The sequence below is a fragment of the Hyperolius riggenbachi genome, chromosome 1 (assembly GCF_040937935.1).
Source record: "Hyperolius riggenbachi isolate aHypRig1 chromosome 1, aHypRig1.pri, whole genome shotgun sequence".
Taxonomy (NCBI): domain Eukaryota; kingdom Metazoa; phylum Chordata; class Amphibia; order Anura; family Hyperoliidae; genus Hyperolius; species Hyperolius riggenbachi.
This window is the reverse complement of record NC_090646.1, coordinates 441,197,419-441,219,841: the sequence shown is the minus strand read 5'-3', so window position 1 is coordinate 441,219,841 and position 22,423 is coordinate 441,197,419. Positions and strand designations below refer to the sequence as shown.

Below are 22,423 nucleotides of genomic sequence, written 5' to 3'. Positions count from 1 at the left end.
TTTTATTATGTTATTTTCACAACAGTTCCTCTTTAAGAATTCTATTTGGTCAACAAAAAATGTTATTTTACCCTACATTTTCTAGTTTCTACTAACGGAAACTCAAGGGAGAACCGAGCTAAGTAACACTGTATCACATGATGATTATATGCGCATCTCCTAGCTAATCGCTGGAGGGCAGCAGTGCCATGCTTTCAGAACAGCTCCTCTCTGCCGTCACCATAACAGCCACACACCCAACATGGGCAACAGGCGGAAGCTGCCAACTCAAGCGACTCCGCCCTCATTCGCTACTGTCATTGGGTAGGATTGACTAGTCGCCACCTATTTTCCGGCAACTTTTCGCCGACGTCACTTAGTAACCACCAATCCCCGCGAAGCTTCGCTGCTTTTCACGCCTATTGGTGTGTGTCAGCATCGGTTCAGGAAGTGGCCGGTGTGTGTCGGTGCCCCTGTGGCCTGTGTGCTGTGATGGCGGCTAGTCAGCAATGGGTGTTAGTGGAGATGGTGCAGGCCTTCTACGAGGTGAGAACTGTCACATTCCCGCTGCGGGTTCGGCTTACAGGGACATTGAGGAGAATTGGGCACGGGGAGTCAGACACACAGCCGCCTTTTCCCAATCATTGATGTGCGACCTTTACTTCCCTGTTCCCGGTAATCCTGTGCCCTGCCTGCCTATATATACCGGCAGCGCTGGCCTCTCGAGCTGCATGACACGTGTCCTATCTGGCCACAGACTCCCTCTCTCGTTTGATATTAGTAACCTACTATTTAGTTAGTACTTTTTCAATTGCTATGTGCTGAAGTTACTTTGTAGATGAAATTAAAAATGATCTCCTGGGAGAAAAGTTACTTGAATAGGGGCCTGTATGTTTATACCAGGGTTTAATTCACTCTAAAAGATCAATCTTTAAATGTACCTGAGATAAAATAAAAAGTAAGAAATCCTACATACATGGGGCTTCTTTCAGCCACCTTTGGTCTGATCGCTCCCTCGCCACATGCTCCACCTTCTGTAACCTCTGTCATTGGTCCAGATGACTTGACCAATAACACGATCCAGGAGGCGGAGGTTGAAGGGGGCTGGAGGAAGCCCCAGGTATTTCATCTCAGTTTTACTTTAAAGGATACTTCAGCACTAACTTAAATTCAAAAAGGACACCAAATGTGTGTATGGGGAGCTGTGTGGGTCCTTACCGTGCCCAAGTCTTCCTCTGTTTCTGGTAAAATCCAATTCCTCCTCTTCCTGGTCGGTTACCTCTGATCCGTACATGCTGCGCAGTATGTCCAGGTCAGAGGACTTGGATTATTACCGGAGAATGGAGGGAGACACCATTGCACGGGAGGTGCGGTAAGGATCCGCACAGTCCCACATACACATTAGGCACCCATTTTGAATTTAAGTTAGCGCTATGGTATCCTTTAGGGCCCTTTCACACTGGTGTGGTGGGTCATTTTACCGCATCTCACTGCTATGCTAATGAAAGCCTTCGGGTGCTTTCATACTTCAATTGGTGCGCCAGAAGTCACTGATTTTATGCCCCTCCACGCACCCTCCGCTCTGCCAACAAGATGAAACTGGTTATTCCCAGGATACACTTAATATTTGGTGCTCAGGCCTTTTCCTATGCAGCCCCTACTCTATGGAACTCACTTCCATAATCAGTACGAGAGGCTCCTTCTCTGGACAGCTTTTTAAAAAAAAAAAAGGCTAAAAACTCACCTCTTTTCCCTAGCCTTTGAGACTGCATAATGCAGGGTCACAGCGCTTTGAGTCCCCAGGGAGAAAAGCGCTATATAAATATTGTTATTGTTATCTACCAATGTTGCAGTGCAAAAATGTGTGGCGGCTGCTTGGAAGTCATGTAAGTCTATGGCGATGCAGGGTTTGCCACAATGTTGGTGTTACGGCGTTGCAGCGCACATATGCGGAAGCATATTTTTACAGTACGCTTCTTAGTGTTTTCTGTTTGGATCCTGGCCAGAAGGGGTTTACCGCATACTAACACGGTATGCCCTGAAGGCCTATTTTTTGGTGGTGGGGCCCTGATATACAGTCTGAAAACAGCCTCAAAGGAATCTTAAACTGAAAAACAACCTAGCCAGTTAGTAAGGGCTACTTCTAGCCCCCTGTAGTCTTTCTGGTCCTTCGCTGGCATCCCGTGATGCTTGCTTCTCCTGGTGTTGCCCTTGGTATGCTGCATGGGTGACCCAGTGCCGCGCACCTCCTCCAATGCGCTTCTGTGGACGGCAGCATTTTGTGCTTGCTCAGTAAGCAAAATTTGTTATCACGCATGCGCAGAACGCATGAGAGCGTGATCGAGGAGGTGTGCGGCCAGCGAGTCACTGGCTTATGGAGCAGACACCAGGAGAAGTGAGCAGCGCAGAATCAGTGAGGGGGCTAGGGATAGCGCTATTGCTTAAAGCGGATCTGAGATGAAAAACTAACTATAACAAGTAGCTTGTCTATATATGTTTAGATAGTTTACACAGCATATCTATCTGCAAACAGCTTCAACAGTGTATGAATATGTATTCCTGTGATACAATGAGGGCAGCCATGTTCTGTTAGTCACATTGTCACAGGCAATGAAGTGGAGATGCTATCAGCTTACCTGTGAGAAATTTCAGTCCCCCTCTCCTCCTCCTTCCTCCCCTCTGCCTCTGAAATCAATGGCTAGTAACACCTCCCCCCTCCTCCTGCCCAGACTGAGCTCCTATAAGTTCTTGCTACTGTCTGAAAATGCCAAGGCACTGTGAAAAGCTGTGGGCAAGGCTTGTTTAGTTTATAGCGAATTCGAGTATTAAAACAAAACAAAAATGTATTTGGCTTGAGGAATGCCCTATAAACTATATGAAAGGAACGCAATTATTCAATGAGTAAAAGTTCATCTTGGTAAACATGTATAGAAGAAAAGTGGGAAAAAAAAAATAAAATATATATATATATATATATATATATATATATATATATATATATATATATATATATATATATATATATATATATATATATATATATATATATATATATATATATATATATATATATATATATATATATATATATATATATATATATATATTACACCTAATCGGTGTCCTCCTAGACTCCACCACTGCTGTCCGGGACCCTCTTGTTTTTTGTAGCTGCACTCGCCTCATGAACGAGTGTGCCATAATGCCCCTGCGTGAGTGTGGCTATGTCTGTGGAGTAGCACAGAGCCGCTTGTGGATGAGTGGCTTCTTGCGCATATGCTGGTGTGCTCATACACGGCGGAAGCGCAACCAAGAGAAACCTATCCGACAAACTCTTGTATGATCCAGGGGGCTAGTGTACAACAGTGGGCACGTGGATGGTAAATACTTGGTTTTACCTTTTTACAGTACAGATTTACTTTAAACCATGGAGTCACTATAGCTTGCCTGTAATGTAGGGTGCTTTGCATTACATGATGCGCAACTGTAGTTTACACTGCATATTTTTCTAATATAACTGCATATGTGGTTTCAAATCTGTTTTTTTTTTTTTTTTTTTTCCCTGTCTACTAGAAGACTTCAGCCCTAATTCATTAAACATTACTTCTAAGCACTATGTGGGGAAAGAGGTGCCCTGGTAGATAAAAGCTTTTAAAAGCAGTTTAAAATTGAAAAGAAATGAGGTAGCTTACCTCCATGACAAAATCTTTGTAATAACAAAAGATTTTATTTAGCACAGGTTTCACAGGTCTGAGCCCTTTTCCTCAGTCCAATAACAGTGCCAAATGAGAAAATCACTTGAACATAGGGAGCCTCTCTTAAGGGGCATACAGACATGCGACTAAAGTCGTTGGTAACGAACGACTAACGATCGTTTATAACGACGATCGTTACAAAATAACCGCTAACGATCGTTAAGGGTAACGATCAGCGACTGAAGTCGTTGCAAACTGGAAATCCGTCCTGGCGGATTTTTTGTAACGACGATCGTTAGCAAAAGTACGTGTGTATGCTGATCGTTACAAAAACGATCGTTCGTTAAGTACCGTACATGCGCAGACAGAGAGAGAGAGACAGAGAGATGTATATAGATATATATATATATATATATATATATATATATATATATATATATATATATAGATGTAGATAGATGTATAGAGATATATAGATATATGTTGACATAGATAGAGATATATCTATCTATATCTCTCTCTCCCTGTGTGTGTGTGTATATATATATATATATATATATATATATATATATATATATATATATATATATATATATATATATATATATATATATATATATATATATATATATATATATATATATATATATATATATATATATATATATATATATATATATATATATATATATATATACGCAACTTCCTCTTTCCTACTGGCCATTAACAATGACGTTCGTTCCGGGTTCATTGATCTGAATAACGTTTAGCATACTAGATGCGCTGTATCATACCTTCGTCACTTCCGCATCGTTCGTTCGGAAACGATCTGATCGTTTCCCACTTTCAACACCTCTTTACTAACGACCTTTTCATTTCTCTCCTTAATTGATCGTTCGTCGTTGCTTACGAACGATCGTTATCGCATGTCTGTACGTAGCTTTACTCCTAAGCTTTCTTGAACAAGATATTCTGTCATGTGATTGGCATGATTAACCTTGCATAGTTTCCTAGATGATCTAATTGTCATTTTAGTATGATTTTGACATTTTCCTGGTACATGGAACTCATTGGCTTGAATGTTAGAAAGCTGGTGTTAGGCATATTGGTGAGCAGTTTCTGTTGAAATGTATCCTCTGGCACTACTCGTTACTTTAAATTCTTTTTGTTATATTGTCTTTAATGTTTTTTTGTTTTTTTTTATCCCTAAACACTTTTATGAAAACTTGTAAAAACAAATTAAAAAAAAAAAGATTACATCTCTTTTATATCATGGCCTTTAACTACCTAGAGACTGCCCCATGCCAATGGGCGTGGACGCGGCGGCAGCCCCAGGACCGCCTAACGCCAATTGGCATCAGGTCCTGGAGCCGGCTACTGAAGGAGATCGCGCGCAGGCTGCGTGCGCATCTCCTTCTTGGGTGGCGGAGCTCCGCCCCGCCTTAAGTCTCCGAGCAGGAGACTGTTAGACGGCGCAGTTGCCGTCTATTTACATGTACAGCGCTGCGATCGGCAGCAGCGCTGTACTGGGGACAGCCGTGTGACACGGCTGTCCCCTCCATATGCTGTACTTTCACGTAGTGTGATCAGCACCCACGGCTTCCAGTAAGTTGTGGAAGAAAGAAAAATAGGAGTGCTCTGACCTTCCGTCCGTCAGTACCTCTTGGACGGCAATCCAGATCCCAGCAGTAGTGGTCAGCACCTCGAAAAATAGTATTTGCTTAAAACATAGCTCTTTATTTAAAGATTTTAAAAAATTCCATAAAAATGGTTAAAAGTTGTGGGGCCGTTAACCAGCGACAGCCCGCTGTTTCAGACTTCCGCCTTTCTTCAGGCTGGACAGTCCCACATTAACCATACAAACCCAAAACACCATCTAATATAGTACTCACTTACCAATCAGGAGACGGCACCTTGGAGGACCTGATGGAAGACTGCATGCAACAGCAGTTGGACCAATGGGAACATAGAGTAAGGATCCACCTTTCTTGAAACACATGTCGCAAGAAAAATCCCTGTGCCAAAAAAATAGTGCACCACAAACATCTCCTTAAGCCGCTCTAGTCCCTTATAAACAGGGGCAAGCGCCATCAGTCATCGAGAGTGCAATAGAGACATGAATGTTCAAATACCATTGTTCCATAACATTAGTATCCTGCAGCCAGCATTCACCGTCGCATCGCGACTTCCGCATTCACCGCGCGGCCCGAGGTAGATGTGACGTAATGTGGAGGGAGTTCCCTGCCTCCCTCTATCCAATCAGTGGAGCGCACATGGCCAGATACACAATGCGCGTCACGCCGCAATCCCACACTCATCCACGGCGCATCACCTAGGAGACCGGGTTACCGCTCCTCCTCCCGCACCACCTGTCAGAGCCCACCAAGATGAATAATGAGATAAACAAAGTGCGCTTAGCCGCACACGTATATACATAAAACATTTAAGGCACTCAGAGGTGAAGTGCGGGGAGGAAATACATTTAAGTAACCTCCAAAAAAACGCCAATAAACCTGTCATAAAAACGTCACAATACAACTTGCTGGCAACATACATACCAATGTTAAAGGGGTATCACCAAATTTTAGTTCATGCGTAGATAACCCTTTGCAGTCCAAAAAGAGGTCCCTCTCAGTGCCATCTCCATCTAAAAGACAACAATGCATAAAAATTAGTCAAGCAATGTACAATTATATAGAAAAATACAATAATCATATATGGAAACAAATGACAACCTGACCATATAATTCTACCATAAATCAACAGTTTGAATCATAAGTAAATAGAAACCACTACCCTGCTCCCATCCCAGGCTATCTCAAGGTGAAGGCAAGGTCATATTCCCTATTTAAGCCTGATGGTCCATACGTATTCAACAATCGAATCCATTTGGCCTCTCTTCTTGATAATTCCTTATTTCTATCTCCTCCCCCCCAGTCTAAGGGTACCTGATCTATCACCTGGACCTTTAGTTGTGATACTGAATGTCTGCTATTCAAAAAATGGCTAGAGACAGATTGTTCTTTACATTTAGTCCGGATTGAAGACTTATGAGAGCAGATCCTGTCTTTAAGTTTCTGTGTAGTTTGGCCCACGTAGCCCAAGCCACATGGGCATTTTAAAAGGTACACCACATATGTAGAGTCACAGGTATAATAATCCTTGATTGCAAACCTCCTCCCAGTTGATGGATGGGTAAAATGTGGACTTTTAGTGATGTTGTTACACATGTGGCAATTTAGGCATGGAAATGTGCCAGTTACTTTCTTCATATCTTTTGAAAGAGTGTTGCTTCGAGTTTTAACTACCCTATTGCGGATTGTAGGAGCTCTCCTATATGACATCAGTGGTGGCTCCAGAAATTCAGGTATATTTGGGTATGCTTCACGAAGTATAGTCCAATGTTTTTTAATGATCTTTGATACCTGTTCACTTGCCGTCGAGTATGTAGTCACACATGGAATGCGTACCTTGGACCGTTTCCTTATTTTCTTTTCTTTATTTTGTTTCTCTAAAGTTATTTTTGGGTATCCCCTCTGGGAGAATTTTCGTTCCATTTCATTTAATCTAGTTTTACACACATCTGGATCTGAAACTATACGTTTTACCCTCATGTATTGTCCCTGAGGGATATTTTCAACTATATGTCTTGGATGGAAACTTCCATATTCCAATATCGCATTCCTGTCTGTTTTTTTCACATATAAATCCGTACTCAATACTCCATTCTGGACCATGACCATAGTGTCCAAGAAGGCAACTTGTTCATTACTGGAATGTGCAGTTAATCTAATTGATGGACAGCTGCCCTCCAAATCCCGGATAAAGGCATTAAGGTCCGAACGTGGCCCCGTCCACACACAAAAGACGTCGTCGATAAAACGCCACCAACACTGCGCAAAACGACGAAAAAGTGGGTGTGGATATACAAAAGCCTCCTCGTATGCGCCCATAAACAAATTAGCGTAGGACGGGGCCACGTTCGAACCCATCGCCGTTCCCTGCCTCTGCACATAAAAGACATCCTTAAATTTAAAGTAATTACAATACAGAATGATGGTAAGTAGCTCCCTCACAAATTTTCTTTGGTCCTTCGTGAGCTCTGACTGAGTTAGTAAATACCAATCAATTACCTCTATTCCGTCGTCATGTGGGATCGCCGTATAAAGACTTTCGACATCTAGAGTCACTAACAACACTTGTTGCTCGTGATCTAAACTCAATGATTTTAACTTCTCCAAAAAAACATTAGTATCCCTCAAAAAGGAATCTAGTTGCACTACAATTGGTTGTAGAATTTTATCTATGAAGATTGCCAGAGGAACAAAAATAGAATCAACCCCGGACACGATGGGCCTGCCCGGGGGTTCTTGTAGATTTTTATGGACTTTCGGCAGAGTATAGAGTATGGGGGTTATTGGACTCTGTTTAATCAAAAACACCTGACATTGTTCATCAATAACACCCTTGGAATAACCCCAATTCACCACCTTCTCAATCTTCCTCTTAATACTCATTATAGGATCCCCCTCCAATTTTTCATACACATGTTCCTGCTGTAATTGTTTAGCAATTTCCATCTCGTAATAGGAGGTATTCATTATCACTACAGCTCCTCCTTTATCCGCCGGGCGGATTGTAATGTCCCTATTATTCTCCAATGTAGCTAGAGCTAGTCGTTCTTCCTTTGAGAGATTTAATCTTTGATTGTTTTCTCTAGTACGAAACGATTTTTCCAATAGAGCCAAATCCTGATTGACATTGTCCATATATCGATCCACAATTTGATTACTCGGGGAATTAAAGGAGCTTTTATTTCTCAATCCCAATTCTCTAAGCTGGAAGGCCCCAGGTGACGCGGGTTCCCTCATACCTTGAAAGCCCATAGGATTGCTGAAAAAGATTTTTAGTTGTAGATTTCGAAAAAATTTAAACAACTCGAGATCCAGTTGGAAGAAATCTGGCTTTGATGTTGGGCAAAAGTTGAGACCATGATTGAGCACCTTCATCTCAATTGGAGTAAGTACATAATTTGAGATATTAATTACTAATTTCATTTCTTCTTCTGTCTCAAGGTCATTTTGTCTACAGAGTTCTTTTTGTTTTTTGAGTTGGTATCTCCTTCCTCCTCTCCTCCTATGTTTCCTTGAGTTGTCGGAGAGGCCTCCCTGGATGTTTGTAAAAAATCAGACCCAGAGGATTCAGCTCCAGAGGTAGATCCAGGGTTACGAGGTGTTTTTTTGGGGTGTTGTTTGGGATTTCTCCTATTGATGGGTCTACCCCTCCCTGGAGCTCGGGTTTGCCCTGGAAACCGTTGCCAAGTATACACATATCCAGTCGAGTAGTCCAACATGTCCCTTTGAAATTTTGATCGTTTAATTTCTTCTACTTCCTGAGTATGTTGTAACATTTTTTTATTTAGACCCTCAAAGAAATTGGTATAGTCCTCTGTTGGTGACAATGATTTAAGTTCATCCTCCATTTTTGAAATTTTTATATTTAATTTGGGGAGTTCTTCTTGAATTCTAGCAATCACGTGCAACATAGCATCCATTGAGGCCTTGTTCCAAATTGCTTCCCAGACTCCAACATACTTAACATCCCTGGGAAAGAAAGGAGGTGCCACTTGTGCTCGAATTGATCGAGGTATGCGCTTGTTCCTGTAATATTCAGCCAATGTCTTGGCATGGAGTTCCAAATCTGTCCGGTATTTTTTAGTGAATTCCAAATTCTTTTTTATGAGCTTCATGTCTGGTTTAGATAGGAATGAGGCACCGGTGTCCATCTGACCCATGATCCTAGTAGCATCTTCCTCTGTATATGAGAACAGTTTGGCCATAATGGTGTCACTTGTTTCCTCCATGGTGCTTTGATCAAAGGTACTTCAAGTTGCACTTTCACGTAGTGTGATCAGCACCCACGGCTTCCAGTAAGTTGTGGAAGAAAGAAAAATAGGAGTGCTCTGACCTTCCGTCCGTCAGTACCTCTTGGACGGCAATCCAGATCCCAGCAGTAGTGGTCAGCACCTCCAAAAATAGTATTTGCTTTTTTGCTTAAAACATAGCTCTTTATTTAAAGATTTTAAAAAATTCCATAAAAATGGTTAAAAGTTGTGGGGCCGTTAACCAGCGACAGCCCGCTGTTTCAGACTTCCGCCTTTCTTCAGGCTGGACAGTCCCACATTAACCATACAAACCCAAAACACCATCTAATATAGTACTCACTTACCAATCAAGAAAGGTGGATCCTTACTCTATGTTCCCATTGGTCCAACTGCTGTTGCATGCAGTCTTCCATCAGGTCCTCCAAGGTGCCGTCTCCTGATTGGTAAGTGAGTACTATATTAGATGGTGTTTTGGGTTTGTATGGTTAATGTGGGACTGTCCAGCCTGAAGAAAGGCGGAAGTCTGAAACAGCGGGCTGTCGCTGGTTAACGGCCCCACAACTTTTCACCATTTTTATGGAATTTTTTAAAATCTTTAAATAAAGAGCTATGTTTTAAGCAAAAAAGCAAATACTATTTTTGGAGGTGCTGACCACTACTGCTGGGCCCTCCATATGCTGGACAGCTGATCACCCTGATTGGCTGGCGGTGGGAGGGAGGGAACAGGGGAAAAGAAATAATAAATAAAGGCTATTTTTATTTAAAAAAAAAATTATATTAAAAAAAATTAACAAATGTGGAGCGATCAGACCCCACCAACAGAGAGCTCTGTTGATGGGGGGGGGGGGGGGGGGGGGAGAGGGAATCACTCGTGTGCTGTGTTGTGCGGTCCTGCAGCTTGGCCAATTAGGGGAAAAAAAACAGGCTGGTCTTTAGGGGGGTTTAACACTGCGGTCCTCAAGTGGTTAAAGTGGACCTGAACTCTTGAACTGGACAAAAGGAAAACATAGGGAAATGCACCCTATATGTGTTTAGAGAGTTTAGCCTGTTTAATTCCCCCTAATTTGTGTCTAATCACTAGTTGTAAATTGATCTCTCCCCTCTATCGCATGCCATGGCAGAGATGGCAGATAAGCTCATTTGAAAGCGCAGGCTGTTAACAGTATTTCTGCTTCGATGAACCAGGAAGTAGACACACTGCAGATGTATTTTAGGATTTGTATCAGCTGTAACAAAGAAATGTTTTTTGTTTAAAGTTTATTATGCTGTTGTGTATCTCTTAGAGCAGAGAGGACGTTCTGAGTTCAGGTCTGATTTAACAACTAGTTCCCTATGCAACCAGTCATTGCTGGGACTGCAGTGATAGCCTGCTTGGGGCTCCATTGCCTGAACAATAATCTTTGACATAGGGAACCTTTGTCATGTAACTACTTTGGTATAACAGTAACGCATATGTACATTGCTCATTTTCTTGCATTGCCATCTGTAGATTCAAGCTGGATTTTGACTGAAAAAATACTCTGACTCAGTTTACGATTCCTTTGACCACGACTCCTCTAATTTGCATATTACAATTTTTTTAATTGAAAGTATGTAACATAAAAGGCATTTCATCACTGCTAAAACGTAGGAATTTTAAAGCTATATTAAGATGACATCTGCCTTTAGGAACAGAAAGCTCCTGCCCAGGAAGCTGACCCTCTACCCTGTCAGCCATCCCGGCCTGTCATTGTCATGGTAAATGCCCCAGCATGTCTTCTGTATAATAAAATTCACCAGAGCCCCATATCAGTCGGTTTCCAGTGTGTATCGCTGCTACATTGCAGAAATGGCCTCTACCTTTTCAATTAAAAAGAAAATGCCAGGGCCATTTTCTGCACGAGGACAGATTTGTGCACCGGAACCCAGCTGATACAGGGTTCCAGTGAATCTTATTAAAAGACAATGGCCTCAATTCACTAAGCTTATCTCCTGTCTTTAATAACTCTTCTAGAGTTGTTACCATGGTGATAAGGCATGTAGTATTCAGGAAACATTTTACCTCAGGCAAGCCTAAAGTTAACTCTATTGTCTTTAAGTTAACTCTTCAATCCTTAAAATAACTCCAGAGTTAAAGATAGGCTGTTCATTAACTGTGTGTGAAAATAACTACAGAGGAGGTAACTCAACTACAGAGGAGGTAACTCAACTACAGAGGAGGTAACTCAACTACAGAGGAGGTAACTCAACTACAGAGGAGGTAACTCAACTACAGAGGAGGTAACTCAACTACAGAGGAGGTAACTCAACTACAGAGGAGGTAACTCAACTACAGAGGAGGTAACTCAACTACAGAGGAGGTAACTCAACTACAGAGGAGGTAACTCAACTACAGAGGAGGTAACTCAACTACAGAGGAGGTAACTCAACTACAGAGGAGGTAACTCAACTACAGAGGAGGTAACTCCACTACAGAGGAGGTAACTCCACTACAGAGGAGGTAACTCCACTACAGAGGAGGTAACTCCACTACAGAGGAGGTAACTCCACTACAGAGGAGGTAACTTAAGGAATGAAGAGATAAAATAACTATCTCACTGTGTGGAGGTAAGTTTTCTCTTGCCTTATTATCTCCAGCATGATCTTAGTGAATTGAGGCCAATGGCCTCAATTCACTAAGATCATGCTGGAGATAAGGCAAGAGAAAACTTACCTCCACATAAGAGAGAGTTATCTTATCTCTTCATTGCTTAAGTTACCTCCTCTGTAGTTAAGTTACCACCTCTGTAGTTATTTTCACATGCAGTTAATAAACAGCCTGTCTTTAACTCTGGAGTTATTTTAAGGATTGAAGAGTTAACTTAAAGACAGAAGAGTTAACTTTAGGTTTGCCTGAGGTAAAATGTTTCCTGAATACTACATGCCTTATCACCATGGTAACAACTCTAGAAGAGTTTTTAAAGACAGGAGATAAGCTTAGTGAATTGAGGCCAATGTGTTGGGACCAGGGATGTGCTCACAAGTAGTCACGAGTGCTTACTCGTGATTCAAATGAGCCTTAATTGCTGCAGCTGAGCGGTTGGATTACAAGGGGTTATTTACCCATAATTCCACCGTCCACCCTGTGTTCCAAACAGCTTGCATGCGTCCTATTGGTCGTGTTGCAAGCCTCACCACGGCGCACTTCCTCCTCCTGGTTCATAGCCAGGCATCTCATCCCAATCCACAGTTAACCACATGTATCCAGAGAAAGAAAAAGAGCTCCCCATTGAAAGAAGTAACTCGGGAAGAGTCATAAATACACTCTTGAAGAGTAGAAAAGTAATTCCAAGAAAAATTTACTTTCTTGTAATAAAAATTAATTTGTTCAAATGGGTGTTGACAAATGTCTGGTTGCTAACATTTCCAGGGTATCTCTTCAGTAAGAAGGGCAGAAGTCTCTCCGCTCATGACAGTACTTTGCAACATGATGGTGTTTGGGCTTAGTCCGACCGTGGGGCTAGACTAAGTAAACTCTGGCAAAGTTGCCTTGCGCAGGAAGCATATCGTTATTTTGCCATTACTTACGCTCACTACGTAGCATGCCTTGCACAAGTAGCGCAACACCTATTACCTGGGTAATGCTTGCTTTGCTGAATATGGCCCATAGATCCCAGTAGAATTATATCCCCTCCTTTTTTATCTGGATCAAAAAATGTGAGGACTTTCCATACTCTCTAGATTTGAAAAGTGCAATACAAACCCATCAGAATGGGACTAGGAACTGAAAACATTCCAACCACTTTTCTGTGGCTTTTGCTGCTAAATAGGGCCTCCATGATCTCCAAGAATACAGGAACTCACTGGCTAGATGTCTAAAGTAAACTATAAGCATCTGTCACAAGTCGACTGGCTGGCAACCTTCTGAAGAGTTTGCACCCCGTTTTAGCAGGTCATTATCAACCGCTTAGTAGAGAGCCCCGTCTCCACTGAACATGTCTGGAGGGTGGCAACGTGGTCTAATTAAATTTTCATGTGCTTCAGATAGGACTAATGGTTTAATTTTGTAGGATTGGTGCTGTTTACTATGTTTTTCTAGGGAGAAAAATGTGTAATGGAGGATAAATCCCCTCATTCTCCTGCAGAGTACCTGCACATCCCTCTTAGCTGTACCCTCAATAAGATTGCCTAGGGCCCAATTGATGTTTTTTATGCCTGTCTGCATCCTCTGTACAAGTACTCCTACCAAGGACTTGTTTTGATTTCTATTTAACAGTTATTCTACAGCAATATCCTAGCAGGGCTGTGGAGTCGAGGAGTTAGGGCAATTTTGGGCACCCGGAGTTGGAGTCGTTGATTTCATAAACTTAGGAGTCTGAGTTGGAGACAGATGATTTTTGTACAAAATACACAGGCCTGATAAGTATTAGACGTCGGAGTCGAGGAGTCTGAGTCAGAGCCATTTTGGGTACCCGGAGTTAAAGTCAGAGTCGTGGTTTCATAAACGAAGTAGTCGGAAGATTTTTGTACCGACTCCACAGCCCTGATCCTAAGTTTAGTTAAAATGCATCCCTAGTTTACATTAAAAAAAAGCTATGCTAATTTTTAAAGGAAACCAGAGATGTTAAGTTGTAAAGATTTGATACTTGGGTCTTCCTCCAGCCCCATAAGCTCCAGTCTGCGCATGTGCAGAAGACCCAGACTGGACTCGACTGAGCCTGTTACCGGGGTTGATCGCGGCTGAATGTCAGACCACGGGAGGATGGTGTTGGACTCAGACGAGCTTATGGGGCTGGAGGAACCCCAGGTAAGTATCAAATCTTTACAACGTAACGTCTCTGGTACACTTTAAAAGTTAGAATGCCCCAACGCATTGTCTGTTTAATAAGATTTATTGGAACCCTGTGTCATCTGGGTTCCAGTGTAGAGCTCTACTCTCTGTAACAGATGTAGAAAAGGTAGTTTTCTGCGAGGTGGTTGGGCTACACGCTGGAATGAAGATGATATGGGGTTCTGGTGAATGTTGTTATACAGACAACACACTGGGGCATTCACATGGGCAATGACAGGCCAGGATGGCTGACAAGGCAGAGCATTAGCTTCCTGGCCAGGAGATTTGTGTTCCCAAAAGCAGATGCGATCTTAGTATAGTTTTAACCACTTTTTCCACCACTACAGTTTATCTACGTTTGTGACTTCATCTAAGCCACGAGGACGTAGATATAAGTCGAGTAGCTGAAGCACAGCTGTGCATGATTGGGCTTGCTCCTGTGCAAAACCACCGGCACCATCTGCTGCAGCACAAATTGGTGAAAGAGAATATACTGTATGTTCCCTGAGCCAATAAGATTGATTTTTTTTTTTTATTACCATTAAAAATACCTTTATTGCAGTATATAGTGAAAAATGCACACTGCAGCATTATTTCTTAATCAAATATCACCATAAATTGCGACATGAACGTAATATGAGTTTTGTCCTAAACAGTAGAAATAGCCAAAACACTTTTTTTTTTTTTTTTTTTTTTTTTTTTTTGTTTCTTTTTTTTATTTTTTCCAATTGATTGTCCCCTTTTTTATTAAAATGCATAAAAAAACAAATTGCTTGAGGGGGAAAAAATACCATACAATGAAAGCCTAGTTGGTCTTAAAAATACAGTGCTGCCCATAATTATTCATACCCCTGGCACATTTTGACTTTTATTCAACCATCAAGTAATATTTTGACGGGAAATGACGTAGGTGTCTCCCAAAAGATAAGACCATGTACAAGAGGCATTACTGTGGAAAAAATAAATTTCTCAGCTTTTATTTACAGTTCAGCAAAAAGTGTCCAGTCCAAAATTATTCATACCCTTCACAATAATCAATAGAAAAGCCTTTATTGGCTATTATAGCAATCAAATGCTTCCTATAATTGCAGACCAGCTTTTTGCATTTTTTCACAGGTATTTTTGCCCATTCATCTTTAGCAATGAGCTCCAAATATTTCAGGTTAACCCTGATCTTTAGCTCCCTCCACATACTCTCAATTGGATTCAAGTCAGGACTCTGACAGGGCCACTCCAAAATGTAAATGTTGTCTGCTAACCATTTCTTCACTACTTTTGCTGTGTGTGTTGGGTCATAGTCATGCTGAAATGTCCATTGGCGGCCAAGGCCAAGTTTCTTTGCAGACTACCTGATGTTGTCGTTGAGAATCCTCATGTATTACTTTTTGTTATGGTGCCGTGTACTGTGATTAGGTTCCCTGGTCCATTTGGTTGGAAAAACAACTCCAAAGCATTAGGTTCCTACCACCATGTTTGACAGTGGGGATGGTGTTCTTTGGGTTGAAGGCATCTCCTTTTTTTATACCAAATGAAGGAAACATCATTGTGACCAAACAATTCAATTTTTGTTTCACAGTAGACCAGAAGTCTTCTTTGTCCAGATGAGCATTAGCAAAAGCCAGTCGAGCTTTTGTGTGCCTTATCTGGAGAAGTGGCATCCTCCTTGGTCTGCATCCGTGGGACTCAGCAGTGTGCAGTGTCTTTTGTATTGTCTGCCTTGAGAGATTGCCACCAGCAGAGCCCATATTCACCAGGATGGCCTTTGTGGTGATCCTTGGATTCTTTTTCACCTCTCTCACTATATTCCTGGCCAGCACAGGCGTCTTTTTTGGCTCCAACCACATCCTCTGAGATTTTCCACAGTGCAGAACTTATTGTATATTTTTAATAATACTTTGCATTGTAGTCACTGGAACTTGAAAATGATTAGAAATGGCGTTGAAGCCCTTTCCTGACTTGACGTGAGCAGGCACAATGCGCATCAGCAGATCCTCACTGAGCTCCTTTGTCTTAGTTATGACTGTCCACAACCCAACTGCAGAGAGCTACTGTTTTTCACCTGTTGAGTTGATTAAAACAGCTGTTCCCAATTAATCAGGGTAATTAGGATGCTGTAGAACAGCCTGGACTGTTTGGAATGGTAGAGAACTTTGGATTTTCCCACTGACTGTGACAGTTTGTGAAGGGCATGAATAATTTTGGATTGGACCCTTTTTTTTTTTTTTTTTTTTTTTTTTTTTTTTTTTCCCTCAAATGTAAATAAAAGCTGAGAAATGTAGTTTTTTTTTTTTTTTTTTACAATACTGCCTCTTGTACAACGTCTTATCTTTTGGGAGACACCTATGTCATTTCCCATCAAAAAATTACTTGCTGGTTGAATAAAAGTAACTAACTTTAAGTCAAAATTTGCCAGGGGTATGAATAATTATGGACAGCACTGTATATTTCATTTAGGTGTTATAAGTAGGGATAACGTTATTGCTGATTAAATAGGGACATAGGTAGCTAAAATGTCAAAACTGCTCTTGTCCCTCCAAGGTCTGGATGCAAAGTGGTTAGAATTCCTAAGCTCTGACAGTGATGAAATGCCTTTTAGGTTACACACTTTCAATCAATAAGATTGTTCTATGCACGTTAGAGGTGTCTGAATTGATGGAATTATAACCTGAGGAGTGGGATGATTTTTATACTGACTCCACAGCCCTGGGTAGTTGTCTTGTAATGTTGATAATAAAATGTGACTTTTACTGCAATGAGTTTCTTCATTATACCAGTTAATGGCCTTGATCCATGAAGCTACGGTGCTATAATAGTGCAAGCTACATGACACCAGAGCGAGCTAAATCTAGGGCTGCACACTACACGCTGTCATACTGTGTAGCGTGCCTTCCTTAGTTGTGTGCTCTGCTTGCGTAGTAACGCGCACTTTTTTTAAATGCCAGGTGCTGTTGCGATACTTCACTAGCGAGACCGCTACTATATTAATTAACATAGTCACGATGTCATTAACATAGTAAATATGTTAGAGACACTGAAGCGAAAAAAAAAAATATGATATAGTGAATTGGTTGTGTACTATGAATAATTACTAGAAGATTAGCAGCAAAGAAAATATTCTCATACTTTTATTTTCAGGTATATAGTGTCTTTTCTAACATTGCATCATTCTATAATATGTGCAGATTACACAACACTCAGCATTCAAAATGAGTCTTTCAGAGCAGTCTGTGAAGTAATGACCTCTCCTCTAGCAGAGGAAAAGTAAATAGTCCAGGAACAGTTGAGATAATAAAAGTCAGATAACAGCCCTCTCCACGACTAACTTAGTCGGAGAGCTTAATGGCTTGTTTGCATAGAGATAACAACTGGAGTTTCTCAACTCTTCCTGTACTGGAAACAATTACACTGATGTATCTGATCTTAATGTTGTATTTCTTAGCTGTGCTACACATACAAATCATAATATCATCATTTTTTTTCCGCTTCAGTGTCTCTTTAATTAACCACTTAAAGCCAATGGGGTACCACATTAAAAATAAGTCAGATACTCCCCTAAGGAGAGGGAAGGCTCGGTCCTAATGAACCTTCCCTCTCCTCTCCCGGTGCCCTTGGTGCTGCGCTGGCTCCCCCGTTCGCGTCCGCCGCCGCAGGGACTTCGGAGGTCTTCGGGAGCACTCGGGCTTCCGAAGACGGGCCGCTCCATACTACGCACGCGCATCATAGAGGGCGCTCGCGCATGTGTAGTATGGAGCAGCCCGTCTTCGGGAGCCCGAGTGCTCCCGAAGGCTTCCGAAAGCTCCCGAAGGCATGCGGAAGTGGCAGTATTTGACCGAACTGGTCGAATACTGCCACGGGGGATCCTGCGTGGGATCGGGCACCGGGAGAGGAGAGGGAAGGCTCATTAGGACCGAGCCTTCCCTCTCCTTAGGTGAGTATCCGACTTTTTTTCTTTTTTAAATGGTAAACATTCACTTTAAGGACAAGCAGGCGTATTAAAACGTCCTGCTGGAGCCTCTTAATGGCTCCAGGACTTTTTATAAGTTAGGGCTGGTTCAGACTGATGCTTGCAGAGCGTTTACAGCCAGCGTTCGGGGCTTGGCGTTAAACGCTCCCATTCAAGTGAATGGGAGCGTTTGTACCAAGCTTTCATGCGCGTTTGCACGAACGCGGCGTTCGGGTCTCGATTTTTCCCTGGCGTTCAAGGAGCCCCTGGAAGCTACATGTAGCTTCCAGGGGCGGTTAACCGCTACGGGTAATGTCCTAGGGGAAGAAAAAACGCAACCGCATCCGAACGCGAACGCTGCTGAAAGCCCGAACGCATTGCCGCAGCGACGCCAATGAACGCGACGCCTCCAAACGTCCGTCTGAACCAGCCGTTAAGCAGCACTGCTGTCGCTGTGCACGTGCGTTCCTGTGCGTGTGAGATCAGTAAAACAAAAAACGCCACATAGGAAAAATACACCTTTATTTCAAAATAATATATTGTCACCATACTTTGTACTAGGGACATAATTCAAATCTTGTGATAACCAGGACAAATAGGCAGCTAGAATATGTGGGTTTTATGTACAGGAGCAGTGTTTTATACTAAAACTATAGCGGATGAAATTGGAGAAATGGTGGTGTGTGTGTGTGTGTGTGTGTGTGTGTGTGTGTGTGTGTGTGTGTGTGTGTGTGTGTGTGTGTGTGTGTGTGTGTGTGTGTGTGTGTGTGTGTGTGTGTGTGTGTGTGTGTGTGTGTGTGTGTGTGTGTGTGTGTGTGTGTGTGTGTGTGTGTGTGTGTGTGTGTGTGTGTGTGTGTGTGTGTGTGTGTGTGTGTGTGTGTGTGTGTGTGTGTGTGTGTGTTTTTTTTTTTTGCATAGAAAATAAAGTAATTACTAAAAACAAATATCCACTCCAAAAAGCCTAATTCGTGGTGAAAAAGATATAGCTCATTTCATTGTGATTAGTAGTGATAAAGCTATTTGCAAATGAAAGGGATGAGCACTGAAAGGTGAAAATCGCTCTTGTCCTTTAGGGTGGAAACCACTTTGGGTTGAAGTGGTTAACATAGTAGTGGCCGCTCTAGTGAAGTATTGTGGTCGCGATACATCACAACAGCACCCGGAATTGGAGCGTGTGTTGCTTTGTTAGCAGCGCATATAACTAAAGAAAAGCACAACCGTGCATAGCATACAGCCCTGGATTTAGCTCATCCTGATGTCATGTAGCTCGCGTGCTATAGCAGGGCAGCTTCATGAATCAAGGCCAATGTGTGTTACTACCCTGTCTACCCTGTCAACCAATGTATTTTTTATTTTTTTTTTTTTTTTTGCTTCTGATTAAATGGTCATATTGTTTGTTCAACTGTGGAAGGATGTTACGTAAGGCAAAATCTGCATGTACGGCTATGGGCAGTATATAAGGCATGCCCATTAAAAGTAAATTGTCCAGGTTTATTCACTCGTCACTTAGGGCCCTTTTCCACTAGCAATCGCTAGCGTTCACGCTGAACGCTAGCGATTGCTGAATCGCAATTACCGCCGATTCCCCGACGTTCGCGGCCGCGATTTTGCTATGCTATGCACTGCATAGCAAAATCGCGGCAAAAGTCGCTCCGCGGCGTGATCGCGATCAAGTAAAAAACGAATTGCGGTAGTGGAAATTACCTACCGCGATTCCTATGTTAAAAAGCAAACCGTAGCGATTGTAAAATCGCTAGCGGTTTGCGTTTTTGCGATTCAGCCAGCGCAAACGCGCTGGTGGAAAAGATCCCTTACTATCACTGTCTGTCTGTCTCAGCTTCGCATCACAAGAAGTGTAATGGGGCTATACATTTCAGTAAATGTTACCTTTTTATTTCAGGCTCCTGCTTATCACTTGATATTGGAAGGGATTCTAATCCTATGGATTATTCGACTCATATTCTCTAAGACTTACAAACTTCAAGAACGATCTGACCTCACAGAAAAGGTAATTTAGGAAACTGACAAATTAGCTGCTTTTGCTCTCTGTTGACCACACATGCATGCGTGCGAGTGCTTATCTATCGCCTGTGGTGGACTCAAGTCGAGATTTCAAGTCAATCATTTCTGTATGGCTGTTTCACATGTTACATAAGCGTTTTAATATGCACATTTATCCAAACCATAAGTGCGTATAAAAAGTTAGTGTGTACCAGAGCTCTCAAAGCAAGCCTGAGGCTGCATTTCCACTTGTGCGGTGCGAATCGCCGCGGTAAAAATTCGCATGCGGATGCGAAATTCGCATGCGGGTCCATGCGAATTTTCATGCAAATTCGCACGCGAATTCGCATGGATGACGATGTATGCGAATTTAACCATGGCACTGCTGGTGTGCTTTTCCATTGTTTCTATGCGAATTCGCATGAAAATTCGCATACCCAAACCTCATGCGAATTTCCTATTAAATACATTGTATGCGATTCGCATAGCGGTATGCGGTATGCGAATTCTGATGGCTCTGCCATGCGAATTTTTTCTGCACAGAAAAACGCAAAGGAATCCTGACAAGTGGAAACAGTCCCATTCACTTGTATTGCTATGCGAATTTGCATGCGAAAAACGCATGCGAATTCGCGATAGTGGAAATGAGCCCTAACAGTCTGCTGTAGCTCTGGGGAGAGTCGCCTCATCAGTGGTTCGCAAACTTATAAATGTTTTTGACTATGAAACACTTGGCACTGTATATTTTTATCAAAGCACGCTTCATAATATGTTCCCTCCTCCCTCATTATGATGACCCCTATTCCTGTGCAGGAATTGCTATGCTGAAGAGCAGCTAACTGCTGCTCTAAGCCTTCTTCACCTCGTGTTACTGTGTCCTCTAGTCACAAGGATGTGATGGCCATGTCATTATGTCATGTCACATGGTAGTTGGGTGAGTTTGATGAAAAGATAGCATCAGGTGGAGGAGGAATCTGGAAACAGAATCAGGTAATTACATATACACCCAGAACACTCCTTTACATGAACAAACTGGGCAGCCCAGAGGGGCAGAAAGCAGGCAATGGAACCAATGGTTATTGGAACCAATGTTCTTTTCAACAGTGACATGATTGATAGATTACCTGTCTATTAATCTTGGGCTAGTTTCTCTTGACATTAAAATAAGAAACACCTCTATGGTGTGTAGTAAGTAAAATCTGTAGTGTAGAGCTTGGTTTATCTGAGTGAAGCAAGGATTTTGCCTATAGCTTCATCTAGCAAATTGCACAGTGACAGGGCATATAGATATTTACATAATGGTTAGGATGGTCTGAGTGACTACCCTTTTAGGCTGCTTTCACAGTGGGACGTTACAGGCGCACGCTAGTGCAGCCTGTAACGCTCCCCCAACGCACAGCAATGTAACACAAGTGGGCTGTTCAGTGTCCACGTTGCGTTACATGTAACGCTGCACGTTGTAGTGAAAGTGCAGCATGCTGTGCGTTCTACGTTAGACCGTGCACATGCTCAGTGGGGGGCGGAGAGGAGGCGGGGAGATGGCACTACAGTAGCCGCGCACATGGCTACTTAATATGCTCTGGCGGCCGCTGATTGGCCGGCTGGACCACGTGATGCGGAGTGTCTCGCTCCGCATCACGTGGTCCCGCCGGCCCATCAGCGCCACTCTGGGAGACCTTATGCGGATAGGGCCGGCTCACTCTAACGTCCCCTCCCGCACCAGCAGGCGTTGCGTTAGGGGCACGTTATGCGACCATAACGTCCACTCTAATGCAACGTCGTGGTGTGTAAGTAGCCTTAAAGAGTAACTGTCAGGCTGCAGAAGCTAATTTAAACCTCTATTCTCCTGTGTTAAACAGTTTAGAAGGAAGCTCAAAAGCCATTAGTGAAGATAAACATTTCAGTTACCTTTGATGTGTGCTTATCTTAAGTCTGTTATAGACCCATAAAGACGCAAGCCGCAGCTAAACTGCAAAGCATTCTGGGGCCCTCCCCTCGGCTGCTAATGAGACGGTACAGGAGCTTCTAATCAGTCCAGCGTGATAACACTGATAAATCTCGGGCAGACTACACTGCAGGAGTCAGCTATTGTTCCTAGCCACATGGCTCATTAATATTCACTGCACACCGTG

General features: G+C 42.5%; 1 protein-coding gene across 2 annotated transcripts in view; it reads left to right on the top strand.

The window, feature by feature from the left end:
* Positions 1–320: 320 nt before the first annotated feature.
* SPTLC1 (serine palmitoyltransferase long chain base subunit 1) overlaps positions 321–22,423 on the top strand; it is a 118,102-nt gene continuing 95,999 nt past the window's right edge. For both annotated transcript variants that reach the window (XR_011020981.1, XM_068238000.1), the window contains exons 1-2: positions 321–525; positions 20,191–20,298. Coding sequence is in view for 1 of the 2 variants with exons in the window: in XM_068238000.1 (XP_068094101.1) it covers positions 472–525; positions 20,191–20,298 (162 nt within the window). In the remaining variant the exon portion in view is untranslated. The remainder of the gene's footprint in view (positions 526–20,190; positions 20,299–22,423) is intronic.